Source organism: Phoca vitulina, unplaced genomic scaffold (genome assembly GCF_004348235.1).
Source record: "Phoca vitulina isolate PV1807 unplaced genomic scaffold, GSC_HSeal_1.0 scaffold48, whole genome shotgun sequence".
Taxonomy (NCBI): domain Eukaryota; kingdom Metazoa; phylum Chordata; class Mammalia; order Carnivora; family Phocidae; genus Phoca; species Phoca vitulina.
Window position 1 is genome coordinate 12,396,831 of NW_022589751.1, and position 18,927 is coordinate 12,415,757.

The 18,927-nt window shown below is 49.7% G+C and overlaps 2 protein-coding genes across 2 annotated transcripts; one reads left to right on the top strand and one right to left on the bottom strand.

Annotated features, from left to right (window-relative positions):
• Positions 1 to 194: 194 nt before the first annotated feature.
• LOC116649505 (translation initiation factor IF-2-like) lies at positions 195 to 2,758 on the bottom strand. Its single transcript, XM_032432365.1, has one exon. It carries the CDS (start codon positions 2,756 to 2,758, stop codon positions 1,793 to 1,795), a length of 966 nt encoding a protein of 321 aa, XP_032288256.1. The 3' UTR covers positions 195 to 1,792.
• On the top strand, positions 2,730 to 18,016 carry SCD (stearoyl-CoA desaturase). Its single transcript, XM_032432363.1, has 6 exons — positions 2,730 to 3,169; positions 3,665 to 3,947; positions 7,791 to 7,921; positions 9,358 to 9,563; positions 11,013 to 11,245; positions 13,898 to 18,016. Exons 1-6 carry the CDS (start codon positions 3,143 to 3,145, stop codon positions 14,095 to 14,097), a joined length of 1,080 nt encoding a protein of 359 aa, XP_032288254.1. The 5' UTR covers positions 2,730 to 3,142; the 3' UTR covers positions 14,098 to 18,016.
• Positions 18,017 to 18,927: the final 911 nt, after the last annotated feature.

An 18,927-nucleotide genomic window follows, 5' to 3' on the forward strand; every position in this document is an offset into this window, starting at 1 on the left:
TTCTTTTTTTTTTTTTAAAGATTTTATTTATTTATTTGAGAGAGAGAAAATGAGAGAGAGCACATGAGAGAGGTTAGCGTCAGAGGGAGAAGCAGACTCCCTGTCGAGCAGGCGCCCAATGTGGGACTCGATCCAGGGACTTCAGGACCATGACCTGAGCCAAAGGCAGTCGCTTAACCAACTGAGCCACTCAGGCGCCCCTGTATCCTTGACGTTTCTAAATTTGCTTGCCAATATTGGCAATTTGGGGTAGAATTCATAGAGTTTTTCGTATGCACAATTATGTCTCTGCAAATAATAACAGTTTTCTTTTTCCTATCTTTATGCATTTCATTTCTTTTTCTTGCTATTATACTAGCTAGGATTTTAAGTGCAATGTTGAATGGAAGAGGTAAGAGCAGACATGCTTGCCTGCTCCCTTATCTTAGCAATAAAGGATCTAATATTTCACCATTAAGTATAATATTAGCTGCAGGTTTTTTGTAGATGTTCTGTATCAAGTTAATGAAGTTTCCTTCTATTCCTAGTTTTCTAAGAGATTCCTATTTTGAATCCCACCCCCAGCTTTAAGAACAGTACTGAGCCCTCTTACTGTTTCCTTCTGCCACAATCAGTATGACGCAAATGCACAGTGACTTCCTTTATTCTCAGGAACCAGCTCCGTGCCTAAAGTTTCCTATACATTTCCCTCCTACTAGGCCCCATGAAACAGATGAAAGATGGCAGCAGGGGCCTTGTCTCAAGGAGCTGGGGGTTTGATAGGAGAGATAAGATACATGCAGGTGATAATTCTTAAGTCTGTGTAAGAAGGGCCATAAATGATGCCATAAACTCTCTGGAGGCCCCAAGTAGGAGGGAGAGAATGTCCAGCAGTGGTGAAGTTGATGGTGAAGTTGAGGGAAAGATTTAAGAAAGGGATGGAGTTGAATTTGCCTTGAATGGTGACTAATATTTGGACAGGCAGAGTAGAGGGAAGAAAAAGTTGGGAAGATGGAACATGATGGATGGCTCCGCGGTAGAGCCCTCTTCAGGCACAATTAAGGGTCCAGCCCGCAAGAAACTCTGGATCTTCTCCCTTGAGGAATAACCCTGTGACTGGTAGAGGAATTAAGTCAAGAGACACTGCAGAGCAAGCCTGAAGAGGAGCAGCATGTGCACAGACTTCTCTCCTCCACGCCCAGCTCTTCTGAGCTATGACAAGACCGGCTGTCCATAACTGAAATATCTAGTCTCATTCAAGACTCTTGCACTGGCCAGGGAGCCAGGACCGGAATGGAGGCGCTGGTGACTGGCCAGGGAGTTGGCCTAACCTGAGACCAGTGGCCAACAAGGGAGCTCCTTAGTCCTCCTCCCAGGCAATCCCAGGTGCCTCTCTTCCTGAGAAGCCAATGGTTGGCCCAGAGCTCCTTCTTTTCTCCTCTTCTCAGAGGAAGGATCCTGGGGGAGTATTTGGGGAGGCCTGGGTGTGGAAGGAGGCTGGGAGAATGCATGCCCTGTCTGGTTCTGAGCTAACTCTGAATGGCAAGGCACCACAGGCCCAGAAAGACGGGGGGCATGAGGGACAGGTCAGCGAGGTCAGAGCATCTCAGGGACTGGGGATTCTGGGAACGGACCTAGACTTGAGGGCTCAGCTCCTGGCTGCTGTGACCAGAAACAAGTGCCTTAACCGCTCCGTATCTCACTTTCCTCATCTTTAAAAGGTTAGAACAGACAACCCACCTCCCCGGGGTCGCAGTAAGGATGAAATAAAACGATCCTTGTGACTTGGCTTGTAGTAATAATGCGATACCTGTTAGTTACTTGTGCGGCACGTACCAGTCAGTCCTCGGGCCTGCGTCTGTGTGAAAGCACGTGCCTGCGCTTCCTGCCTTTTTCCTTGAAGGCGATCCCCAATGACAACCTGGCAGCCTGAAGAACCCCCAAACATCCCGCACACGTCCCAGCCGCCTGGGCAGAGGGATGGGATCCCCCCACCCCCCCGCCGCGCTGTGCCTGGCGGTGACTGTCCCCTGCTGGGCGCGCCCAGTGGCAGAACACCGTGCGCGCGTGCAGTTCCACACACGCGAACACACGCGCGCGCGCGCACACACACACACGGGCACGCGCGCGCGCGCGCGCGCGGAGGCCTCGGGTTAGCACGGCGGGGCTGGTGCGCGGAGCGGGGCCATTGTTCCGCAACGGCCCCCGGCCCGGCTCCGCGCGGGGAGCTGTCCCTCATGCCCCCTGTCAGGCGGGACCCCGTCGGCCTCCTGGGCTCGCGACCCCAGCTCTGAAGCCACGTCTGCCCTCCCAAGCGTCCCTGCGAGCGGGAAGGCGGGAGCGAGCCGCGCGCCGTGGTCGGGCCCGGGGCTTCCCCGCTGTTGCCGGGGAGACTTCCGCGGGGCCCGTCCGGCCGCCGAGTGCGGGGGGCCGGTCCCGGGCGGGTGCCCACCCCCACCATCCTACCCCCGGCCCCGGTCCTCTCCCGCGAGCGGAGGGAAGGCTTCCCAGCGCCTCCGAGGCCGCGGGATTCCGGCAAAGGCCCAGCGGCCGGTGAAAGCGGAGCCGAGCAGGAGAAAGAGAGGGGAGGGGGAGCGAGTAGCTCGCGGCCGAGGGAACAGCAGATTGCGCCCAGCCAATGGCAAGGGCTGGACGAGGTGGCACCAAATTCCCTTCGGCCAATGACGCGCCAGATTCTACAGAAGCCCATTAGCATTTCCCCAGGGGCAGGGGCAGGGGCTGGGGCTGCGGCTGCGGAGCCGCGGTGTGTCTGCAGCATCCTGTTTGCGCGTCTCCAGTCCGCAGCACGCCTCGGCTCTGTCTCCTCCCCTCTCCCGCCCAGGCGGGTCTCCCAGGGTGAGCCAATTCCGCGCACTTTGCCCCTTGTTGGCAGCGAATAAAAGGGGTCTGAGGAAATACGGGACTCGGTCAGCCACGGCCAGCTCTAGCCTTTAAATCCCCAGCCTGGGTAGACCCACGTACCGCAGATCGGAGCCCGACACCGATCCAGCGCGCACCGCGCAGAGGAGGCTCCGAGAGCAGCGCCGCGGGTCACCGCGCAAAAGCCGGCTCGGTAACCGAAGTCTACGTGTGTGCGGGCTGTCCCGAACTGCGCTGTGCCGTTTCAGCCGCGGGCGAGTGATCCCAGCATCCGAGAGCCCAGATGCCGGCCCACTTGCTGCAAGAGGAGGTGAGCTCTGAGCAGTTGCCCCAGACCGCGGGTTCACAGGCGCTGCGGGGACGAGAGCGTTGAGGTCTCCGCGGACTATTAGCCATCTTTTGCGAGTTGTACTGCTTTCAGTTTGTTGGGAATGTGGATTGTAATTTGCGGACTTTGTTCCCCAACTTTTGTTTCTTAAGCTTTAAAGAAAAACCCGGTCGTACTTTTATGTCTGTGTGCATGCGGGTTTTTCTTTGTGCGTTCTTAGGGGTGTGAGTGTTTTACTTCTCCTTCCTACTGCACCTTCATCTTGAGGTTCCACTACCCTCCACAACCTATCTGCACAGTTCCTGGGGACTTCCCTCTCTTCCATCAGGGGCGCACCGGGCTCCCAGTTAATGCGGGCTTTGGGGACAGGGTCTGTGTCTGTACTCCACCATTCCCCCAGCTTGAGTAGAGAGTGAAGTGGCAGGGGCTACTGCACGTGTCCTCGCCTCTCCTGACTCTGCTTCCTCTCCCCTCCAGATCTCTAGCTCCTACACAACCACCACCACCATCACAGCGCCTCCCTCCAGGATCCTGCAGAATGGAGGAGGCAAGTTGGAGAAGCCTTCTCTATACTTGGAAGAAGACATCCGCCCTGAACTAAAAGATGACATCTATGACCCAAGCTACAAGGATCCGGAGGGTCCAAAGCCCAAGGTTGAGTATGTTTGGAGAAACATCATCCTTATGTCTCTGCTACACTTGGGAGCCCTGTATGGGATCCTGCTGATTCCCGCCTGCAAGATCTACACCTGTATCTGGGGTAAGAGACTCCCTTGTTCTTCCGACCTAGTACCCCTGGTTCTCCCTACTCCTTCAATAAGGTAGGATCTTGCATAGAGCAGAGGCAACAGCCCTTCCCGGCCCAGGTTTTCCCAGCCATGTGTCTTGGTGACCTGACGATGGTGGCTGCGAATGGAGCCAAGGGGGGTTGGGGGTCCTTCAATGTGGGTGTTGGGCAGAGAGCCCTGAGACCATGTGCTGCAGGCCTTGAAATGAGTAGATGTGTGCCAGAGAGTCAGCTTTCCCTGTTTCAAGTCATTTGCTTGGCTGCCTGTCCCAGCCCTGCCAGCCACAAAAGATTCAAGGCCACGACCTGGAAGGCCTGGGAACATGGCAGCAGAGCAGCAGCTCCAGGGGGGATATGCTGAGCACAGTCATAGCATAGCAAGGGAAACTGCTCGGGACAAGAGTTGGCGGAAGAGGGAGGAACAGAGAAGAGGTTATTCACAAAATCCTTTTTTGCCCTGGTCCTTGGCCCAGCCAGGCTCCTTTGTTAAACAGACGGACCAAGAAGGCTCCTGTAGAACCCAGGTTACACAGATGTGTTGCTCTGTGACTCCCGTGTTAAGTCTCCAGGGAGCAATACATGCCACCAAATGAACATGTTCTGGGAATGAAATGAGGTCAAGGAAGCATCTCCTATTCCCATCTAGCCTGCTCCAGCCCTTCTCTCCTAATGTCATGAAGTCCCCCCCTTGCCAGGGACAGAGAAGAGAGCCCTCAGCAGCCCCAGCCTCGAGGCTGCTGCAGTGCGGGAGACAGTTCCCAGTTTGTCCCTGACCTGCCCTTAGCTCAGCTCTTTCGGGGATGCCTGGGTATGGTCTGATGGCAGGGCCCTGCCCCCTGGACACACACATGTGCTTTGCAGGCATTTTCACCTCCGCCACGCAAAGCCTGACTTGGGGAGGGCAGGGGGGAGCAGAGAGCTCCAGTGTCCCAGGGGCTCTGCGTTGGCCCTCTCTGCGGCTGGTGAGAAAGGAAAGATTGTCCTCCAGAAAACCACGTTAGGGGTTCCAGCACCGTCTTGGGTATGGGGTGCTTGCCGACAGCTGCACTCTTGGAGGACAGTTGTGTCGAAGGGCTGGTAGGCCAAGTTTTAGCTGATTCCCCCAGGACCTCTTTGGTCTAAAAGTGGTAGGATCTGGTCCCTGGAGCTTTGTCTTGGGAAGTCCTGAGTGCCACAGACAGAAATGCAGCTGGGTAGACCCCCTCTCTTTGGGATCTCAATTTTTCTAGGTACAAACTGGGACAACAGTACTTTTTTTAGGATTAGGTAGGTAGTTCTCCTTAGAGTATATGTGTGTCATTGCTGGGGCTGGCCAGGCTCTGGAAATCAGTTCATCTGCAGACCAGGAAGAGCTCTTCTATTTGGGAGGGGAGGGGGATGTGTGTTCTCTGCCCCTCTGAGAAGCCAGCAGAACTTCAGCTGTATCGGGAGAGGTCAAGAGCAGGGATAAGGATCCTCCAGGGAGACTGTGGATTCCTGTCTCCACCCCTTCTCCCCAGTAGAGGAGTCTTCACAAGTAGTTTTTGTCACCTGCAAGCCCCTTCCAGCCTCAGGACGCCCTGTAGGCCTTGTGAAGCCCAGAGCTTGGCCAGACTGCCGCTCATCGCTCCCCACCTTGGCTGCTGGTGCAGGGGGCAGAGGGTGATCCACAAACCCAGGCTGTACCTGCTAGCTTTTGGGTGCCCTGTCCATGGATGTGTACTGTGCCTTTGGACAGAGAAACATGGCCCAGGGGGACTGGACGGTGACCTTTTTTCCTGTTCCTGGGCCATGTGGTAGATGACTTAGCTGACCGAATGACCAGCTGGATGAAGGGAAATCAGAACTTGTCCATGTTAAGGAACAAGGGGGAGGGGAGGGTCAGAGGTCTACCTGCAGAGTTTAGGAGCTTGGCTTCACCTTTTCTTGTTTTCTCCCTAAGGACAGTGTTAAATTAGCAACTGGTTGTGATTCCAGTATTTCTCATGACTCTGAGCAATTTTGAGAGCCTCTCAGAAGAGCCCTTAGGGGGAGGGCTGAAAAGAGATCTCTGGCAACACTGAGGGCCAAGGGGTAAAATTTCTCCAGTCTCTTTCTTGGAGTCAAAACTAGGAGACTTTACTTAGGCTGACAATTTGGACATTAATAGAGATGTGACTCTCCAACTGGCTTAAGATCTTCTACTAGATAGGCTTTCGAGGTTGATAGGAAAAGGCACCAGAGTGTATGGGCTCTTTTCCCAATGCCCCTGGTAATACTAGGATCTTAGGCACTGAGTCAACTTGCCAGGGTCCTCTCTGGCATGAAACAACCCTAGGAGCTTCCTTTGTTCTGAGCTGAGTGCTTCTGCTTTCCTGCCCAAAGCCATTTTCTTTCCTCCTTGGTGTTTGGTGGGCTGTGGCTAAACTGTCACTTTCCAGGTGCAGACGCAGGCAGATACTGTATCTGGAAGAAGTCAGCACATGGCCTGAGGCCAGCAAATCACCTGGGGCCCTAATGCCAGCACAGAGTATGGGACTCTGGGTAGAACTTTTGCTGGGACAGACTCTGGCTCCATGGCTCTCCTCCAGATCCTGGAGGAGGGGTAGGAGAGCATGGAGGAAGACAGGGTTAGGGGAGGAGGGGGGCAGGGGGTTGTTTAGGAAACTGGTATCTATGGCTGGAGAAGAACACAGGACAATTTGTGACAATGTGCAGTGTCTCCGACTGCGACTAAGTTCTGTGGCCACTGAGGATCCATTGTTTCCAGCTGCTTCCCTAGGAATGAAACATTGTCAACAGTCACCGCTCTACCAAGGTCTCTGCCCCTGCCTGCTAGAGCCAACAGAGGAAGACGGGTATACCCAGAAGCCCACTTCCCAGTTAGAGACTATCTCTCGCTATCATCGAGAGATTAGATCCTGCAGGCTTACAGGAAAGGTGAGGCAGGACAGTGTTGGGGTGTTGCACCGAACACTTGGAGGATATCGGGGCACTATCTAGAATTAGCCTTGCCAGAGGGAGTATGGCTGACCAAGGCACGGGGCAGAGGAGAGACGCAGGAACCATGTGCATATCTTGGGGAGGTGGATGGGACAGCAAGAACAAAGAGTGCTTGTTGACAGAAAACTTGGTTTCAAACCATGGCTCCCATTTCTTACCAGCCATGTGACCATAGATAAACACTTAACCTTCAACTGCAAAGTGAGGATGTTAAACCCCATTCAAGGTATTCAAGGAATCAGAGAAGATAAAATCCTTGGCAAAGCTTAAGATACTGTGCAGATATGACTTAGGTACAGGGCAGATTTTCCCCTGATGGGACTGCACTGCCTGCTAGAATATTTAAATGCTTTTATACTGGTTGGTAAATAGCCATAGTTCAGAGCCCTGTGAGTGTCCCTGAGAGCCCAGGGTCCCTGGAATTGGTCAGAGCTCAGACCATACTAGCTTTCAAATAGTTTAATACTGCCCTTGCTTATGGGTCCTGAGATTCGCAGGAGTCGTCTGTGGTCCTTAAAACTTTGGAAAAGGTTAGCTGAAGGCCAAAGGAGATAGGACCGGGGACAGTGTCCCTCATGACGGAGAATGACAAGTAGCTAGCTGGGTGGTAAGAGCCCTCTTCTCTGCCCGGCCTTTCTCAAGTGCCTGAGACTCAGCTAATTCCAGAGGATTGGGTAGTGATGGTATTTTTCAAGGAGTAAAAGTGAAGGGACAGAGGAGACCAAGGCATCCCTGGAGTTCAGGGTGAAACAAATCCTCACCCAGAGCCTAAGAACACACAGACTCAGACGGGAGAGCAGCAGGTGAGTGCTTCCCCTGAATCGCGACCACCCACACTGACTTCCCCCCCGGCAGGATTCTTCTACTATTTGATCAGTGCTGTGGGCATAACGGCAGGAGCTCATCGCCTGTGGAGTCACCGGACTTACAAAGCTCGGCTGCCCCTGAGGCTCTTCCTGATCCTTGCCAACACGATGGCATTCCAGGTGAGAAGCTGGCTTTGCTCAGCTCTTTGCTGTCCACTCTTTTGATGGTCCGGCAGCAGAATGGAGAAGCTCAGCACCTGCAGAGCAGCCACGCCTGGGCAGCACTTGACTTTCCTCCCCCCTTACGGTCACCTCAAGTGCAGCCCCAGTCCCTAAGTCCACACCGGAAAAGGGAAGTGGGAGATACATAGGTAATAGTCTCAGTGTCATGGGATGGTTTTTTGATCCTAGGGTCCCTCTGTTATCATGCAGTCTTGGCCGTTGTGGTCCTTTATTGTAAGGGGTCATAGTGTATAAGCCAGGAACTGACCCTGGTTTCCTGGGCAGATGCTGGACGATAAATTCACTATTTTAGGTGAAAAGCTTAGGATTCCACCACAACGGGATTGAGGTTGATGTTGCATAGACTCTTGAACTCTGTGTTCTTAGGTCTAAGAGCAAATACTTCTGTAGCACTATGTGCCTGACTATTCTAAGCCCTTGACGTAAATTACCTCGTTAAATCCTCACAACAATCTTAGAAGGTAGGTACTATGACCCCCAGTTTACAGATGAGGAAATGGCGTCCCTGAGAAGTTAGGTAGACCAACATTATGGTCCTGTCTTGGGCTGCCAGGCTGGCTAAGTCAAATATTGAGGGTTGTTGAGGCAGAAAGTTTATAGCAGAGATAGAATGCAGGGAATTGGGAGAAGGGAACTCCTGGTTGTTAAGGGGTAGCAAGCGACAAAAGATGGCTGGTGGTGTGGAGCTTAGCTGGGAGCAAGAGGAAAAAGGAAAGAAACCAAATTGATCCCCTTCTTCGTGGCAGTGTCCCAGGTACCTGCCACAGTCACATAATCCTCTCGGTCGTAGCACTTTATGCCTTGAGGGCTCCTGATGTTGTCTTTGTGGGGCAAAGGAAGAGATTTGGCACATCCTTTAAGGTATTAAAAGAATCCCAGAGGAGCCCAGAGGTCATTTGGAAATGTGGCCAAGATCATGATTTCTATGCCTGGCCATGATCTGGATGCAAGGCGTCAGAATGGAGCTCCCTGACGCTTCACCCACCAACCAGGACCTGGGATGCAAGGCTGCCTGCCTCGTGTTCTCCATGCCCAGGGGTTTGGCATTCCGTGAGGACATTTTCCAACATTTTTTCTTGCTTGAAGGATTGCAATGTGGTTTTCTAATGAAACTGAGCTCTGTATGATCTGTCTCCATTCTGCCCACCATATAACCTTCAAGAAGCTAGTCCTATTCATGTGTCCTGGGACTTTAAATTGCTTTTCCACTTAAGCTTCAGTGGCAAGTTGGGGGAGCAGAGGGGGCAACTGCATGACTCCTATTTTTTGAGGTTGGGCTGAGAGCCAGGGGCTCGTAGAGTTGCCTATCCGTTGGAATTCCCCTAAGACGATATCTCTCGCCAGGCCTACATTCCTCTTCTCTGTCCCTCCAGAACGACGTGTATGAATGGGCCCGAGATCACCGTGCCCACCACAAGTTTTCAGAAACAGATGCTGATCCTCACAATTCCCGGCGTGGCTTTTTCTTCTCTCACGTGGGTTGGCTGCTTGTACGCAAACACCCAGCCGTCAAAGAGAAGGGTGGTTTGCTAGACTTGTCTGACCTAAAAGCTGAGAAGCTGGTGATGTTCCAGAGAAGGTGAGTGAAACAATGACGGAGCTGGGCATCTAGTGTTTGGGGAACTCCCTTTTTTCTCCTAGAGCTTATAAACTTAAGCTGAGAAATTTATTGGGTTTGCATGTTCCAAATTCAATTTAAAACCCTAATATTTAATAGCCCACAGGCTCATGGCCGTGGACTATTGTTCTTCCTCTCAGAGCTCTCGTAATTAAACCGATTAGATTCAACAAATACTTATTGACCTAGGACAGTCACAGATACAAAAGACAAATGTGTCACAATCCTTACCTTCAAGGAGTTTGTAGCTTATTGGGAAGCAGAGGGAAAACCAAGGATCTGAATAACTATGATATGTGGCGAGATATTTTCTTTACCAATGAGAGGCACAAAGGAAAGGGAGCTAGTGTGGTAGGGGACATCGGGGAAGGGTTTACGAAGAAGGGAGCTTTGGAATCCACTGATGGATAGAGATTCTCACAGGCGTGTGTAGGGAGGGAGAGTACAAAAGCATGTTCCAGCAACAAAGGCCTTTTGCTGGAAGCGTAGAGTGTGGTCGAAGTAAGACCAGAAAGAGGCTGATGCTATTCTTGTAGAGCCTTAAAAGCAGATTTAGGATTTACTTCAATAGGCAGTGGGAAACCATTACAAGTTTTTTGAGCAGGAATGTGGCATAACTGGAGGTGTGCTTTAGAAAGGTCACTCTCGGGATGGTTGAAAAAAAACACTGAGTCAAAGAGGTGAGAAGCAGGGCCACAAGTTAGGAGCTAACGGCGATCTGTGCTAGGGAAGCAGCAGCAGGAACGGAAAGTTTGAGGCAGGGAATACTAATGATATAAGAGTATAAGACTTGGCTGCTGAAGAGAAGCAGGAAATGCATTCCCTAGGAATGTCAATGGCATGGTCTACATTTGAGACAGTGAAGAATGGCATGGGGCCTCCAGAGGGCTTGTGCACATCAAGGACACCCTGTGCCTCTCTGAGGAAGAAAAGGAACGATTTTGGGGTGGCTAGCAGGACCTGGGGGCAAGGCACGAACCCTAGACTCTGCAAAAAACATGAACAGGAAAGAGAAAGGAGCCTAAAGGCAGAATGGAAAAACAGCCTGGGAAGGAGAACTCAGTTTATGAGTTGGTAATCTGGACCTCATCTGTTTTACCAAGATGGCATTATGCTATAGTCAGAAAGAACAATGGATTCAGAGGCTGGAGACAAGCCTTCCAATCCTTGCTCCACTGGCTCCTACCCGTGCGATCCTAGAAAAATCAGTTAACCCCTCACTACCTCATTTTTTAAAAACTGGGACATTCTCGAAAGATTCCCCCCTCCCTCATCCCCTCTTTCTCTGCCTTGGGCTACACAGTGCTCAGGTAGAAGGGAAGAGACAGCCCCACCAGTGGCAGAGGAAAATGAGGTGGGTCCAAGAGCCCTCCTCTCTCCTCTGACTTGGCGTCTGGTCTCTCGATGTAGGTACTACAAACCCGGCATCCTGCTGATGTGCTTCATCCTGCCCACCCTTGTGCCCTGGTATTTCTGGGGTGAGACTTTTCTACACAGCTTGTTCGTCGCCACTTTCTTGCGTTACGCCGTTGTGCTCAATGCCACGTGGCTGGTGAACAGTGCTGCCCACCTCTATGGATATCGCCCTTACGACAAGAACATTAGCCCCCGAGAGAATATCCTGGTTTCCCTGGGAGCTGCAGGTAAGTCCACAGTCCACAGCAAGACCCTTTCTAGTGGTCTGCTGGTTCGGGTATTAGGCGAGGAGCCAGAAAAACCAGATTAACTTGTTTTAGGACTTTTTTCTGTCTGGTTTTCCACTACGAAACGAAGGGACAATATATAAAAAAAACTCTCTGGAGTTGGGCAATAGGTCTTATATAAAAAGAAAAGGGTAAAGAACAGCAGTGCATTTGATTTCAGGTGCGGAACCTTCGCAGACGCTATGTATGATAAACCCCTTTGGGTGTTCCTTTTTTCCAGTCACCTCTTGTGCTGGACTGCAAGTCTTGCTTGGGGCAGGGAATGCAGAAATGGAATAAAAGGATCATTTGAGTGGGCAGTGAGCCTAGTGTTTTATATTTAAACATGCTATATAGGAGCACCTGGGTGGCGTGGTCGGTTAGGCGTCCAGCTCTCGGTTTCGGCTTCGGTTGTGATCTGGGGGTCGTGAGACTAAGCCCCATGTCGGGCTCCAAGCTCACTGAAGAGTCTGCTTGGGATTCTCTCTCCCTCTCCCTCTGCCCTTCCCCACTGCTCGCTCGCTCTCAAAAAAAATAAAATAAAATAAAAATCTTAAATCTTAAAAAAAAAAAGAAATAAACATGCTATATAAAATGTAGAATAATTCCTTGTAATTAAATTCAGTCAACTTCTGTTTTCTCTTCTTGCCATATTCAGGTAGGCCAGAGCTGAAGTGTATGCCATGTCGTATTGCTTGGTGGTGCCAATAGGAAGGACATCAAAGCACTTGTTTATGGCCCTTAATGACCACCTATCAGTCTTATCTCTTTTGTCCTTTCTTTTTCTCTCTTCTGCTTCTATTCTGTGCTAGGAGCAGCCCTTCCCCACAACGTGGCTTAGGGAACCACCAGTAAAGCCCGTAGTTTGCTCACAAATACCTGCTCACTGATCTAATGCTGACTATTCATGAATTGATTTCTATCGTTCCTGTCCCACTAGCCAGAGCCTAAGACAACAGGCTTCTACCATCTGTCTCCATTCTTTTTCTGTCACTATTTTCAACTAAATATAGACCTTGATCAGGGCCTGGAACTTATTTTCCTTAAGCAGAACCCGTGGCCTCTTCCTCACCAGTGGTCAGTGCCACTGGTCATCTAGTATATCTAGGCAACCTCACTGGCGCACACGTTTCTGCATGCCACGGCATAACCTTCACTTTCTCTCTTTAAAAATCTTCCTTTAGATTCTCAACCCCAGTCATCTCTACTATCTGGACTAAGGCATTCTCTCCTATCTCTTTTGCACTTTCATGCATCTCACCTTCTACCATCGTACCTATTCTTACTTTGAACCATGTTTGAAGTCAATCACCTCGGCTATGTAAGTCTGAGATTTTCATAGAAATGGAAGTTTCTGGAATGAGATTTGTCCTGGGCCGCCACGGGGTCTATAGTGAGCTTTCCCAACTCCAGCCTCTTTATGAGCATCAGCTCAGAATGGCGGCCAACGTCTTACTTTGTCTCAGTTACCGTTCATCTCTGCTACCTGTTGCTCTCCTCCCTTATCACCTCCACCTTTGTTCTCCTGTGGCTTGTTTCTCTGCCATTCTAATCTGTTTCTTCCTGAGTTACCTGCCCCACAGTCACATGTTCATTTTCTCTCTGCCAAAGCTAACCTCCTCCCTTGAGCCTTTCTTGGGCTGTATCTTGCTGCCCCAGTTGCAAAGTCTTGTCCTTCTTCCATCGGTGGACCTTCCTCTTTTTTCTCTCTCGGCTCTGTGTGTATCTGATTCCATTTTAAATCTGATTAAGTAGAGGCCTGGTTCGTGCTTCTATGGACCTGGTACAAAGCCACTTATGGAAATTAGTAACCCTGTCAGTACCTTTGGCCTTGTGGTTATCCCAGCCTCCTACTCAGTTCACACTGTGAATAATCAGGTGTCACAGGGAGAGGACATACCTTGACTTGCCCTGAGTGGTGTCATTTACTCTGTAGGATTTCCTTCACTTGCTTGTTATTAATATCATTACTACTCTCCTGGGGTTCTTTTATCTTCAAAGGGCTTACCGCGCTCTTTTATTAGCTATTCTTGACCCAGCTTTCCCCTAGCTTTAGAAGGGTCAGTATTGTTAATTGTTGAATACGATCCAAAAAGAAGAGTCCTGCCAAGGGTCGGAGAACTTGCTGTCTGTGGAGTTCCCAAAGCTTTACCTCTTACTGAAATTCTTCTGACAGCAGAATGTCTTTGTTTCTCCCCGGCGTGTCGTTATAAGAAGTGCGGCGAAAGTCCTTCCTTCGGGACTCTCTCCTCTCCCCACCCAGACGCGTCCACGTGCACCCCAAGAGCCTGTGGCGTCTCAGACCAGTACCTAGGGAACTTTCCCACCTGAAATCCCTTCCCAGCCCAGAGCCATCTCTCTCTCTAGTCGGCCTATCCTCTGGGAGGAATCGCGGGTCCTCCTCTGACACAGGCTCCTTTCTAGGCTTGGTGGCCAGGTCTCCCCAGTTATTTCTTAAGACGCCTCCGAGGCGATCAATCTGGTTCAGAGTCGAAGAGACTGGATTCGCTCCTTTGTCCAACAACAGCAAGTTTCTGCTAGGTTTGAGGTCGTCTACTAGGTCCCTGGCGTGCAGAGACGGCTCCGTAACCCTTGTCCTTGCTTTTGTTCCAGGGGAGGGCTTCCACAACTACCACCACTCCTTCCCCTATGACTACTCTGCCAGTGAGTACCGCTGGCACATCAACTTCACCACCTTCTTTATCGATTGCATGGCTGCCCTCGGGCTGGCTTACGACCGGAAGAAAGTATCCAAGGCTGTCGTCTTGGCCAGGATTAAAAGAACTGGAGACGGAAGCTCCAAGAGTGGCTGAATTTGGGGTCCCTTGGGTTCCTTTTCCAAAAGCCAGCCGGGCAGAGGTTTAATGTTCTGTTTATTAACTACTGAATAATGCTACCAGGATGCTAAAGATGATGATGTTAACCCTTTCCAGTACAGTATTCTTTTAAAATTGAAAGCCAGCAACTCTGCCTTCATGACGCTAAGCTGAGGTTCTTATTTCTTCTCTTCCTCTCTTCTAGTTCATTGTCCTTTTCTTTGCTTTGTCCTTATCACCTTCCTTTCTCTCCTCGCTCATTGCCTCCCAGGCAAGCAGCTGGTCATTCATGGGTGGGTGTCCAGCTTCCAAAGCCTAGCCAACCTTTCTGTAGTCCAAAATTAGTGGTCTTTGTCCCACATAACTCTTTCCTTGAGCTGTCCTGAGCTTTAGGGTGGGTGGCTCTTGCTAGAGGTATGAGAACATACCTTCTGGGAAGGCCCCTGTTAATTATCTTCAGCTCAGGCTTTTGCGAGTTGGAATGGAAAATAACTTTATTTGGCACAAAGCTTCTAAAGCAGGTAAACTGTCAGGGGAGAGAGTTAGCGTGCATGGTATGATTGAGAAGTAAAGATGGGGTGAGGTGGGAAACAGGGCAAGAGGCTCCTGCTATGATTGGACACACGGTTGCTTGCCTAGTGAGGACTTGGAGCCTCACCAGACAGCATGTCTCCTTTCTCTCCTGACTCTGACTAGGGAATGGCCACAGAGCCTGGCAATGCTGGAACACAAAAGCAGATCTCAATGTCCCAAATGTAGTTTAGGTTGGGGATAAAGAAGAAGCATTTAGTTTGTAGTAAAAGTGGTCTCTGCTGGAGAAGGATTTTTTTTTTCCTTTAATAACAGGAAGATTTCTTATTCCTTATGACAAGAAATCTTGAGGTTGGTTGTTTCCAGAATTGGCAAATCTAGCAGATCATGGGATCATCAAAATTCTTTTGTCTTTCTGCTCTGCCATCTTCGGGCTGTTAGTTGGCTCCCATCATGGTAATAAGGTGGCTGAAGCATTTCCAGACACCCAAAAAAGGAATGTGTTTGTGGCATAGTGGTGAGCATAGTGGTCTTCCAAAAAAGGAAGGATTTTAAGAGGTGGAGTTGGGTCCAACATAAAAATATATATACATACACAGTCTGCTTGGAGCATTAAAGTAATTCACTTAGGGTATTTCCCTCTGAAAGAGGGATGCTTGAAGAAGAGGAGAAATTAGGTGGGTTGTCTACTTTCCTCTCACTGCTGGACAGGAGATGGAGAGGTTCAGGGCCAGATCTGTTGGCAGTTCCTAAGAGATAACTTTACAAAAGAAGGGCTCTGAGAACACATTGCCAGGGGATTCAGAAGGTTACTACTGAGGAAGTCTTTGGGTGTCCTGATTTGGAAGCCGGTTATACAAACAAGTTAAATGTTAGGTTCATTCATGAATTCCAGTTTCTCCTTGGAATGAGGACAAACCAGAAGGCTTCTCCCCGCAGTGTTGAACCATTTCTCCCATTCCTTCTCAGTTAACTTTTAGCGTAAAGTATAGGACTGCCTGGGGGGCGAGGTAGGAATCTCTTAACTACTGTGGGTTTTGATTCCTGGCTCTACCCTTATCTGTCCATTTTCTCCTACCGGTCCTGTCTCCTCCCTGATGTTTTCTTCTTTCTCCGGACAGGAAGCCTCCTTTGTATGTATTCAGACGCAGTGCTGGTTAAGGCTCACCAGCAGCCCCCTCTCCTGCAGACAGAATGCTCAGGGTCACTGAACCACTGTTTCTCTTTATAAAGCTCAGTAGGCTGCCACTTTCACTTGGCCTCCAGAGTCTCTCCACCTACACCCCTGTGCTCCCCTCCACACTGATGACTCAAGAGGAGGCTGGCAAACCTTACTAGAAACATCCCTGGCTCGGGCACTGTCTCTCATGAGGCACAGCCAGGCCAAAGGCTCGTGTTGTGCCAGTGAGCCAGCCACGGAGCCAAAAAAAAAAAGGGTTTGTTTTTAGCCTCCTCTGTCTGGATCAGAACAAGAGAGCATGCTAGATGCCCCCTGCTCGCTCGGTATGCCTGCCCAGCCCGAGTCCGAGCTCCCAGTGGACAGTGCAATGCTTGTAGGAGCAGGAGGGAGCCTAGTCTTCACTGGGAAGCACAAGAAGCAAAGGAAAGTCCCAAAGTGCCTCACGCAAAAGGAGGCCCTGTTCCCTGGAGCTAGGGTGTATTGCAAAGCCCAGACTTGGGATCTGAGATGCCATGAACTTTGCTGAACAGCATCTCTGCTCGGCAAACTAACCAGCATTCCCCACCACACAGCCTAGGGCAAACGGTAGTGTAGAAGAGGTCTGAAGAAAGCGTCAGTGTTTTGAGAACCTTGGACTGCCCCTGTCCCTGTACCTCGGTCATCAATGCAAAAGCCTGGCTTTACTCTATGAAAGATTGGAAATGTACAAGGCCAAATGTTCTGCGCGCTGTTGAGCCCCAATACTGGAAGGGAAGAGGGCCTTTCTTCCTGTATTAATTGAATAGACAGAGGCTACAGGGGTTCCCTGGACTAAAGGCATCCTCATCTTTTCAGCTGTTCCTCTCAGTAGAAAAGACTAATGGAAGATCACTGTAGTTCAGATCTGCTGACTTGTGGACTTATCCCTTGGAAATGCCTGTTGGGTGGTTTTAATTCCACAGGTTATCAGATGCCTGCTTTATAATTTTGGACCAAAAACAAGTTTATCTTTCTATTCTAATCATGTCCCAGGGATCTGACCCATACCATGACCCTACACAAGGCTGGACAGGGTCCTCAGGCTGAGGGCCCCTCCGTATAGGAGAATGTGGAGGTGGAGGGGTGTCTGCGAGTAAAGAACACTTTCTTCAAGATTCTAAAGCTGAGTTCAGTTGACGCATTAATGATCCAGAAACTCAAGTCTGAATTTCTAACAGTCCTCGCTTTGTGGGTGTGCTGACAACTTATTTGGGTGCCTTACATCTTTTCTAATCAGTGTTGCATATGAGCCTGCTCTCACTCCCTCCTCGCTCCCTCCGTGGAGTTCCTTTGCACCTGAGACCCTACAGAAGTGGCCGGTAGAAAAGGGGGTCTGGCTGGAGGATTATCAGTAGAGCTATTCGCAGGATTCCCTTCAGGGCTTCATTTTGGAAACTTTTCTTAGGGCTGTTTTTATTAAGTGCCCACATTGACGGCGGGTGGAAGTAATTTGAATGTATTTGATTTATAATATTTTTTAGATTAAAAGATGGTTGTAGCATTTAAAATGGAAACTTTTTCTCCTTGGTTTGCTAGTATCCTGAGTGTATTCTTTGTAAGTATAGCTCATATGGGTCAGCGTGAAAGGTTAAAGAAAACAAGATGTCCATGTTACGCGGGTGGTTAAGGCCAGGGCCTCTCCTACCACTGTGCCACTGACTTGCTATGTGACCCTGGGCAAGTCACTTAACTATAATGTGCCTCAGTTTTCCTTCTGTTAAAATGGGATAATAATACTGACCTACCTCACAGGGCAGTTTTGAGGCGTGACTAATGCTTTTTATAAAGCATTTTGGGATCGTTCAGCAGAGGAATTCTTTTAAGTCCTGAGTATTTTTATAAAAAGTAGCAGTATCCACCGTGAACTTGTGTCCATCATGAACCATGCGTCCTGGATGCTGTCATTAATCGATATGATTCTCTCTGAGAGATTGAATAAATCCATTGGCTAAGTGGTGGATAACTAGCCAGACAAAATTTGAGAATACATAGACTCATTGCCATGGAAACAATACACAGGTACCTTTTCCTTGATTGGGTGGGATTTTTTTTCCCCTTTTATGTGGGATAGTAGTTATTTGTGACCTAAGAATAATTTTGGAATAATTTCTATTAATATCAACTCTGAAGCTTAGTTGTACTGATCTGAAATTGTGTTTGTTCATAATAAAAGTGAAGTGAATCCGACTGCACTGTGTCTGGGTGATTTTTGGCTGCAATTTAAAGTTTCCTGGAACTTATCTCTATGGTCTACCGTACTGTCTATGCCCTATTCCTGTACCTTTAAGAGTAAAAAAGAAGGAGATGCCAAGCTGGTTGACTCATACCCCAGTAACCCGCCCTGCCCTGCCTAAGGGTAACTTTAGGTTAAACGCAGCCTTGGCAGCAGGAAACCAGGAGTCTGCTGCCATGAAGTCAAACACATTTACACCAGTTGGCGCTTTGGCCCTGGGGAAATGCCAGGTATCTGGTGTGTCACATGGTCACGTGGACCCAAGACAGAGAATCAGAGAGGAAGAGAACCGCAGGAGAGGCACTCTGGGCAAGCACATCTTTACCTTGCAATCCAGGCTGGGCAGTCCGGGTCATTCGTCCAAAGAAATGTGAAGAAATGTGGTCCCTCCTGGGAATTAAGTGGCTTCCTGAAATTGCTGATTAACTGCAGCAGGAAGAAAGGAAAAACAATCCAAGGGAAGGTTTGTAAACTCCCAGAATAAAGAGGGCTCCATGATCTTAAGGTGGAAAAGCCTTTAGCCTTTACCACTTATCTGAGAATCCTCATATAGAAAAGAGAATGTGGACTTTTTACAGTTTGAAGGAGCTCCGTCTTCCAGTAGGAGCCACCCTGACAGTGCCTAGGCTTCTAAGAGTTCCCCAGAACCAGCATCCCTGGCTTGCTAATGTAGGTTGCCCTCACCTTGGACGAGAAGCAACATTCTCTCAGAGTAATTCTGAGCATGCAAAATCAAGTCTATATTCATTGAGGCCTTGTCAGACCTTAATAACTTGAGTAGAGAGTGGCATTCACTTCACCAGGATCTGCCTCTCAGCCCTTTCCCTCTATTTTGTTTAAAATGTTCAGGCTGGACTATTGTTTC